At 36.3% G+C, this 9,601-nt stretch overlaps 2 protein-coding genes across 5 annotated transcripts; one reads left to right on the forward strand and one right to left on the reverse strand.

Annotated features, from left to right (window-relative positions):
• LOC109235193 (transcription factor MYB80-like) lies at window positions 1,066-6,108 on the forward strand. 3 transcript variants are annotated; one of them, XM_019401195.1, is made up of 4 exons: window positions 1,066-1,201; window positions 3,296-3,662; window positions 4,502-4,631; window positions 5,169-6,108. In XM_019401195.1, the coding sequence occupies exons 2-4, from the start codon at window positions 3,530-3,532 to the stop codon at window positions 5,800-5,802; spliced, it is 897 nt and encodes a 298-aa protein (XP_019256740.1). In that variant the 5' UTR covers window positions 1,066-1,201; window positions 3,296-3,529; the 3' UTR covers window positions 5,803-6,108. The 3 variants fall into 3 exon arrangements, with proteins under 3 accessions (XP_019256740.1, XP_019256741.1, XP_019256742.1); XM_019401196.1 differs by lacking the exon at window positions 1,066-1,201 and adding an exon at window positions 1,279-1,949; XM_019401197.1 differs by lacking the exon at window positions 1,066-1,201 and having other exon boundaries at window positions 3,247-3,662.
• Window positions 6,067-8,601, reverse strand: LOC109235194 (remorin-like). 2 transcript variants are annotated; one of them, XM_019401198.1, is made up of 5 exons: window positions 8,314-8,598; window positions 7,750-7,794; window positions 7,074-7,161; window positions 6,871-6,952; window positions 6,067-6,452 (listed from the first exon to the last, which is right to left on the reverse strand). In XM_019401198.1, exons 1-5 carry the CDS (start codon window positions 8,360-8,362, stop codon window positions 6,255-6,257), a joined length of 462 nt encoding a protein of 153 aa, XP_019256743.1. In that variant the 5' UTR covers window positions 8,363-8,598; the 3' UTR covers window positions 6,067-6,254. The 2 variants fall into 2 exon arrangements, with proteins under 2 accessions (XP_019256743.1, XP_019256744.1); XM_019401199.1 differs by lacking the exon at window positions 7,750-7,794 and having other exon boundaries at window positions 8,314-8,601.

Raw genomic sequence — 9,601 nt, forward strand, 5'->3', positions numbered from 1 at the left:
GCATTAGTCTTTAGTATTATTAATTCTTTGTTTGGTACACTTTTTTAGTTTATGTATCAGTAATGCAAATATTAGTTATACAACTTATTTGGTATTAGCCTATGTATAACTAATACATAGCAAACCATAGCATTAGTAATACCAAGACTTTTAATGCATGCATTAGTATGGTTAAAGATAAAATTATCTTTAAAGTCCCTTAAAGCTAAATAATATGGAGGACATTTTTGTAAATAACTATTTTTCTTAAAAATCATGCAATGCATTATAATTTGTAATACACCACACCAAACAATGTATAAGAAATAATTTCTGCATTACTAACACATGCATTACTAATACGCATTTAGAGATGGCAAACGAGCGGGTCAGGTCGGATATGGTATAGGTCGAAACGGGTAATAAAAAACGGATAAATTATCCGATCCGACCTATATTTAATACGAATAAAAAACGGGTTAACTAGCGGATAATATGGGTAACCATATTATTCATGACTTCTTGAATATGATTGCTTTTAGGAGAATTCCTAGTCTCCCAAACTTGAGGAACCCCTCAATTTGAGGTTTTATAAATGTAAAAGTTAAACTATTGGTTATTCATTTTCTAAATGGATAATATGGTTCTTATTCATATTTGACCCATTTTTAAAAAGTTCATTATCCAACCAATTTTTTATTGGATAATATGGATAGTTAACTATTTTCTTTTAACCATTTTGCTACCACTATACACCTTATTCGGTACTATTCTTGTACGCCCTACCAAATGACCCCTACCTATAGTGGCTTTCATGTACAGCAAATATGAAGTTTGACTACATTCATTTCACTGACATAGAATAGACCTTCTCATTTTTCAAATACAAGAGTCAGATGGTACTAGACTAGTAGCCTAGCCCCAGAAAACGAAGGCCATGTTAACCTATCACAAGAAAAAAGACGTTTCCATTTCATTGCCTAACAAGTGTTCCCTTTACACTCTTCTCTCCCTTTGAGTATTCTTTGTCACTTCCATTAATGATCTTTCTCTCTGACCCTTCGTTATATACTGTGTGTTTCACATTTTTTTTTTTTATGAAGGGAAGCTTTTGCGTAACTGATAAAATTATTATCATGTGAACACTTGCAGAAATGCAGGGTAAGGCCGCATACAATAGACCTTGTAGTTCGGCGAGCGTAGTGCACCGGGTGGTATCTAAGTAAGCTTGCGCACGTCTCGACTATTCCATCGAATACTTACTATCTTCGACCATCTTAAGTATCGGATAACTCTGTCCACCAATGCTTAATAATGTGTGTTTTACATGTATCGTGTGTGTTGGTTTTGTCATCTTGTATTTATGAATGCTCTGAAATTTCATGATCCTCCCATTAACTGCTCTTCTCTTTCATATTTAATGCATCTCCTGTAGTTCTCTTTTATTCAATCCTGTAAGTGAAGGGGTCCCAAGAATTTATGTTAGTAAATGTAGAGTCATTGCACCTGCTATTTTTCTGTGATAAAAATGGATTCGAGTTCAGTGTTTTTATTGTAATTTTTCAAAAAATTCCTGATATATATAATTCAAGTCAAGAGAAGTATTTATCTGCTTATAAGTTTGTCCATAGCAAGGGTAATAGATAACCATCTCCTCCTAATAATGGGACTAAAAGTGAAAAAGAAAACTTATTTTTGTACCTCATAGTTAAACTGTACATTAGGTGTCAAATGTACTGCTACATCCCCATATTTAAATTAGATGCCATTTTGATAGAATGATTTATCAGTTACTCCCTCCATTTCATTTCATATAGCACTATTGACTGACATAAAGTTTAAGAAAGAAAGGATAACCTTTTGACATGTGTGATCTAATTGGGGTGAGATGATCATGAAGGACATGGCACATTTTCAGCTTACCAATGACATTGACCCTCGAGAGGAGGGCGTGGAGATCGAGGTTTAAGGTAGTGGGTTAGTAGTGGAGTGTTTTTCTTTTCCCTATCTGTATCTCTTTCCCTCAATTTTTAGCACTAGTGTTATTGTCGTATTTCTCATTCTTTGATATTATTATTAGCTGTTGTTTATTTTGCTTCGATTATCTTATTTTGCTGGTTGTTGTTACTGTTTCTCTTTCTACTTCCATATTTCTTTGTCGTCTGTTGTGACTATGCTTTCTTTGACCCGAGGGCCTACCAGAAACAGTCTCTCTACCTTTACAAGGTAGGGGTAAGGTCTGCGTACACACTATCCTCCCGAGACCCCACTTGGGAGATTACACTAGGTATCTAATTGTTATTGTGTATATCTGTTTCTCTAAGTACATGTCATTGAAAGTAAAATGAGAATTTATTGTTAGACTGTTTTCAAATATAACAAACTAAAGAAAAGATTTCATAAAACTGAACAGAGGTAACTTTTTATACAGTAGAAAGGCCAAAGAAGCTAAAGGCTTCCAAATAAATCCTAAGCTAAATTGGTGCTAACAAATAACCAATTTGTATTGAAAAGGATAGCAAATGACAACATTGACATAGGAAGACTTGTTTCTTTTAACTATGTTATGCAAACTCTTCCAAAATACTGTCGCATCCGTGTCAAATCCTCTTAAAATACATTACTTTTGAAGGATCCGACACACGCCCACGACATTTTTGGAGGTCCGAGCAACATAGCTTTTAACCGATTTGCCTTAATGAAGAGCCTATTCATGTGTAGTTAGATTCTATACCTTGACTCTAAGAAATTACACTGTAGATAGATACACATGTAGTACTTAAGTTGTCTACGCATTTATTTCTGATACATAGTGTCAATATAGACTTTCACAGACAAGATACTAGTACTTGTTGACCAATTGTTGCTTTTATTTCTCTGTTCTCAATCTAAAGACAGAGTTAAGTCTATGCTGATTTCAATTGGATTAAATGCTCACTATACATTTTTGTGGGGTTTCTCTATTTTTCTCTATATATATTTGTCTGTGCACTGTGCATTTAACCAAAAGCTTTTGCTATCCAATACTATCTCAGATCAGATTCTCAAACCTCAAGAATTGAAGATTAGGCATGCATTCAATGCAACTTTCTTGTTCTATTGCATCAATCATTCAATTTTTCTTGTAGCATGTGACCTATGTATACATTTATTTACACTAACAATAGTAGTGGTATCTCTTTAGACATCATATCATGGCATTAAATGCATGGCCAGCTTAAGAGCTGTTGATGCTTTTACCCTATTGATATATGACCTACAATTTGTACTGTTACTCCATTTGACATGTCCATTTTCTTTTTTTCCCCTCACTCAGAAAAAGACTGAAGGGAGCACTGATGCTTGCATTAGAGTAGGTTGTCTACATCACATTCCATTCGGGTGCGGCCTTTTCTCGGACCCTACGTGAACGCGAGATGGTTTACGCACCGTCCTGCCATTTTACTCATAAAAAGACTCCTGCTTTCATAGCTTAAAGACCTGTTTTTCAAGGTAAACATTGAGAAACAAATACAAAGGACTTGAGTGTGTGTGTGTGTGAGAGAGAGAGATGGGAAGAACACCATGTTGTGATAAGAAAGGTTTAAAGAAAGGACCATGGACACCTGAGGAAGATGAAAAGCTTGTTGAATATATCAAGAAACATGGTCATGGTAGCTGGCGTTCTCTTCCAAATCTTGCAGGTTTGTTCACTCTTCTCTTTTGTGTGCATATCCTTAGTTATGTTCTGTGGAAAAACAAAAAACTTTTGTACATAACTACTGGTCAACTGATCTTGAAGTCTTACTTTCCAAGCTACTAATGAATTGCTTTGTTTTAGACTCCTTTAAGATTGTAAGGGAAACATGCCTAGAAGCTAGATGATGCAATATGTCAATTAGAATTCTTTGAACCTAAATGTTAGCTTGTGGTTGGCAGCATTATTGAACGGCCTATCTTGTTTGTGTCTGTGTTTATGTGGTAAGAAGAAGGGAAGTGAGGAAATACTTCCTATTTCCAACTTTGGATGAAGTGAACTAAAAGAGGAAAGTGAAGCAGCCATTTGTTTCTCTACTCTATTAATGAGCATTGGAGTTTTCTTTTCATGTTAATGGTGATGAGGATAGGGTGAATTTCCTCTGCTTTTACTATCCAGGTTCAAATATTTAGTCATTGCAAGTATCATGTTCACTCATTGGAAAAATAGGTCACATTATGGTAACTATATCAAAGAAAAATCAGCTTTCCGGCAGATACTGTATACAAGAATTCACCTTGCACTTTTTGGGATGAATTTGGTACATGGTGTGTACATATTCAGATATCAAATGGGCATTGATTAAGTTATGTAACATGTCTAAAATGCTAAATTGCTGGATCTTGGTCAGTAATACAGATTCATTTACTTCATTGTTGTTTTATGGTTTAATTGTTATTATGGATGTAAGATTTCTTTTACTAGAACACATTGACAATGGAAATGAAGGAAAGAAAAGTATTACTAATGTCTGAGATAAGTTTGTTGTAATTTTTTTTCTTTTAGGTCTTCTTCGTTGTGGGAAGAGTTGTCGTCTTAGATGGACAAATTATCTCAGGCCAGACATCAAAAGAGGTCCCTTTAGCCCTGAAGAAGAAAAGCTTGTAATACAGTTACATGGCATTCTTGGCAACAGGTGATAGTATGAAACTTTCATCTTGATACATCTATATGAATGACATTTCCACTGGTCTTCAACTTTACCCCTTTGTCTGCTTAAAAATATTTTTTTTTGGTATTCTCTGAAAAATTGATAGAAGGGGAGCTTTGGCGTAACTGGTAAAGTTACTGTCATGTGACCAAGCGGTCATGTGTTCGAGCCGTGGGAAATAACCTCTTGTAGAATTATAGAGTAAGGTTGCGTACGATAGACCCTTGTGGTCCGGCCCTTTCCCGGACCCCGCGCATAGCGAGAGCTTAGTGCACTGGACTGCCTTTTTTTTTTTCTCTGAAAAATTGATAAGCTACTAGAATCTATTTGGAGTTTCTTGTTAGTAATTTCTCAGAGTTTCTGCAACAAATAGAACATCAATTTGATCCATGTATGCCAAGTAATCAAAATTGAACTTTTGTCCAGTATTAGGGAACCTAGTCCAGTGTAGTTTCACAGAATCTGTATCTGGAATTTTACTTGTATAACTATGAATAACTATGAAACTGAATCTCTATCCAGATGGGCTGCAATCGCATCGCAACTTCCTGGAAGGACGGACAATGAGATAAAGAACTTATGGAATACTCACCTGAAGAAACGCCTATTTTCTATGGGCATTGATCCTCTGACTCATGAACCCTCTAATGGGCTGCTGAGAAGACCGCCTACATCAACTTCAGCCCGTCACATGGCACAATGGGAAAGTGCAAGGCTCGAAGCTGAAGCTCGTCTCTCCAGGGAATCGCAACTCTTGGTTCCATCATCAGCAGGAAGGTCTGAGACCGACTATTTTTTACGCATATGGAATTCAGAGATAGGAGAAGCATTTAGGAAATTCAAGACAGAAGACAAGTGTCAAAGTCCAGCCTCTCAAATATCTTCATCTACAAAATATGGATCTGCTTCAGGCATCACAACTGAGATGGACCTTACTTTTGCTGAAGATACCGAGTGGAAGGACAGCCAACCATATACTGAAGATATATTGCAAGGATCTGACACCTCTAGCTCCAGTGAATTGGAGGATTCATCTGAATCAGCATTGCAACTTCTTTTGGATTTCCCGAGTAGCAATGACATGAGCTTTCTTGGCTTTTTGAGTGAGAGTTCCTTGAACTGCTCCTTAGCAGACCATAGAGTTGGCTTTCTCTAAATATGGTGGTCGTGGAAGCCTAAATTGTCGAAAATTTTCTGTTTAGTAGGTCAGATGCAGAAAAGGTTTGTATTTCGACTCATTATGTATTAATGTTATAGTAATAGAGCCATCTTATGTGTTATTGTAAGCCAGAAATGTCGGGCAAATTTAGGCCTCGTGGCATGGCATGTTTCTTTTTTGCAACTATCGCCACGTTTGGAGCATATTTTCTGTAAGTTAGTACATCTTTTGAGTAGCTAAAACAAGGGAGAAAATGCTGGCTTTTGTGAAAACTTCTCAAGTGGATTTATTATCATTGACACACTGAATTCTTTAGAGCACAAGAGTGTTTTTCCTATGCAGACTAGTAAGATCCTTTACAGACTAGAAGCATACAACAAAACTGGACGCGTAAAAGAATACACACTAAAAAGCAGCAAGCATGAAAATATACAAGGGAAAAGCTTTAATCATCCAACACATCCAAGTAACTTCTTAGGAGTTTGTCCTGTGGCGCGATATTTGGCAGCCATCTCCTCCGTTTTAAGAATTTGTTCCCCTCGTTTAGCTTCAACCATCGCTTTCTTCTCCTCTGCCTCTTTGTGAATTAAAGCTGCTCTATTTTTCATCTTTTCTGCATATTCTGCTTTCTTTTGCTCTAATCTTTCCTGCAAATTCCACAAGCTTATCAGCATTGCTGAAAAGTCTATGGTTAAATAACATTTGACTCAATGGTATCCTAAACTAAACCACATGGATTGTTCCATGCCATGCAACAACAACAACAAATGCAGCAAATTCCCACAAGTGGAGTCTGGGGGAGGGTAGCGTGTACGCAGACTTTAACCCTACCCTGGGAGGGCAGAGAGGCTGTTCCATGCCATGCATTTTCAGGAAAACGATTTCATGGAAAATGACTTCTGTCATATCGAACACACGTTGCAAGTCCTTATAAAGCGCTTGTATTTTAAGAGGCACTTCAGAACAATTCCAAATTGAGAAATTTTTTGCCAATACTTTCCTCTTTGTAGGATGTAATGTCAAAAATTGTGTTGAAAATGCGAATACTAGTTTGTGCATATTTACCTCAAGTTTTTTCAGTTTAGCTTCAAGATGTGCTTTCTTGCTGTTTTCCCATGCTGCAACTTTAGAGAGCTTCTTTTGGGCCCTATTCAATCACGCAGACAATGTTAACATGACTTTGAGCAATTGAATTGCTCGACAGCTTTTATACAACTAAAAGAGTATACAAAAATTGGTCTACTTATATAGCAAGTTAGAAATCCTACTTGTTATCCACTCTGCTTTTTTCACTCTCTTCCCATGCCTTGATAAAAGCAGACTTCTTGTCATTATTAAGCTGCGCAAGAGCAGTATCTAAGGAAAAAAAAAACAAGAAACAGGACACTTGTTAGCTTCTGAGATGTGAATAAAGTCATTCAGTTGGAGAATTTGGTAACTAAACATTAGAGCATCAAACTGAACTTCCAAAAACCAGATAGGGCAGCCTTGTGCATTAAGCTCCCGCTATGCGCGGGGTCCAGGAAAGGGCCGGACTACAAGGGTTTATTGTACACAGCCTTACCTTGCATTTCTGCAAGGGGTTGTTTCCACTGCGCGATCTCCTGGTCACATGGCAGCAACTTTACTAGTTACGCCTCCATTTCAACTTCCAAAAACCAGATATTCAAAGAAATTTAAGACTTTTCGCACCATTAGTTTTGACTCCTTAGGACATTATAGCAGAAGTAGAAGCACTTCCTACTATTGTTTTGTGTTACAACAACAACATACTCAGTAATATCCCACACCTTCATCTGGGGAGAGTAGTGTGTACGCAGACCTTACCCCTACCTTGTGAGGATAGAGAGGTTGTTTCAAATAGACCCTCGGCTCAGGAAAGCATTGTTTTGTGTTACAATGTTGTAAAAAGTGGTTAAGGTCTAGTCCGCGATATATACATACCTCTGTCGAGGGATCCTTTTGAGTTTTTCGTTGATGGATTCGTCTCTGTCAAGGTAAGGAAATGACAACATGTTTAGATTTCTCAAAATTTTGGTAATTATATGATTAATTAGACAAGGTCTACACAGAATATGGTCCTAGATAACTAGAGAAAAGGTAGCTTGGTGCACTAAGCTCCCGCTATGCATGGGGTTTGGGGAAGGGCCGGACCACAAGTGTCTATTGTACGCAACCTTACCATGCATTTCTGCGAGAGGTTGTTTCTATGACTCGAACCCATGACCTCCTAGTCACATGGCAGTAACTTTACCAGTTACGCCATTGGAATTCATAACTAGAAAACAAGAAAATCACGTGTTTTCCTTTGTACTAATAATGCATGCAGGAAACAACAACAACAACAACCCAGTGTATATATTCCCACAAGTGTGGTTTGGAGAGCCTTACCCTACCCCGGAAGGATAGAGAGACCGTTTCCGGTAGACCCTAAACCGAAATCAAGAAATCAAGAAACCGAAAACACATGCAGATATGCATAGAGAGAGAGAATATTGAATGATTTACTTTTAGGTGGTGGCATGGTGGTGACAGCTTTAGAGTTGTTGGTGGCCATTGCTATTGCTGTTGTGTGGCTTCCATTTTGGCAATTATATAGATAGACAAAAGAGGTGATTTCCAAAAATATAATTGGGAAATCAAATTCACTATTACAATATTCAAAAATGAAGGAAAAGGAGAAAAAGAATTGAAGTGCTTTATGTTCTTTCTATTGCATGTTGCATTTAAAAAGAAAGAAGGTGAAGAAGGAGCTTTTCTTCTCCAAAGCCTAAAGATGGTTGTTTTCTTTATTAAGATATGATAGTATATTATTTAGTGTTCAGAACTTTATGGTTCCATTTATTTAGGGGTAGAAAAAGTGTAGAGAACGTGTGTTCTACGATCAATGACTATTATGAAGTAATCAACATTTAGTGAAACAATGGCAGGGAGTAAAATACGCGAGTCAAAGTTTTTAATTTTAATATCAATTCATATTTTTTTTAGTTTTTAAATTGAAAATGCGTTCTTTATATGATTAATTTTACTCACCACGCAAAGATTTAAGAGAGAAAGTAAAATATTTGAAGCTTGCATCATCGTAAGGCTTGTTGGAAAACCCGTTGTCGGAGTTGATTAATCGCCCTTTGCTGTTCAAACTGAATCGTATCGTTTTTGTAATTTTTTAATTGTTCCAAAGTCTTATAAGTTGAATTAATCAACTTCAGTTTTTCTCGTTCTATTTCGGAGTATCTGTTCACTAGAAACTACTCGGCTTCGGTTTCTACTTTCGTAAGTGAGAACGAGATTTTGTTCAGTTTTAAATATGTATTTGTAAGACTTATGATTTTAAATATACTTTAACATTTATTTGGCTATAACAACTTTTAAATAAGACTAAAATGAAGAGCTTAACCTTAACTCGCTTCAAAAAATAGAAATTTATCGTTCTATTTTAGCACAACTAGTAAAGAAATGATGTCAAGTAAAAAGGAAAAGGATCAGAAGTTGCACCTCTCTCTCTAGTTAGGTTGTGATCTACTAGTTATAACGTTTTCTTTCCTAAGATTTTTATTACTGTAGTTGTTTTGACGCGATTTTAAGCAAAAAGACCCTAAATTTCCAAATAACTTTTTTGGTCGAAATTTCTTATTTTGTAAGTGCGCTGAGCCACTTTTTAAACATAAAAAACTTACAAAACATAAAAAATCATGATTCTCCAAACATATTTTCCTTTTGCACAAATGTTTGTTAAAAAATGTTAAAGAAACTTTTGTCAAAAGATACGTCTATACCTTCTTTTTTCATGTGGTCT

Source organism: Nicotiana attenuata, chromosome 12, assembly GCF_001879085.1.
Source record: "Nicotiana attenuata strain UT chromosome 12, NIATTr2, whole genome shotgun sequence".
NCBI lineage: Eukaryota > Viridiplantae > Streptophyta > Magnoliopsida > Solanales > Solanaceae > Nicotiana > Nicotiana attenuata.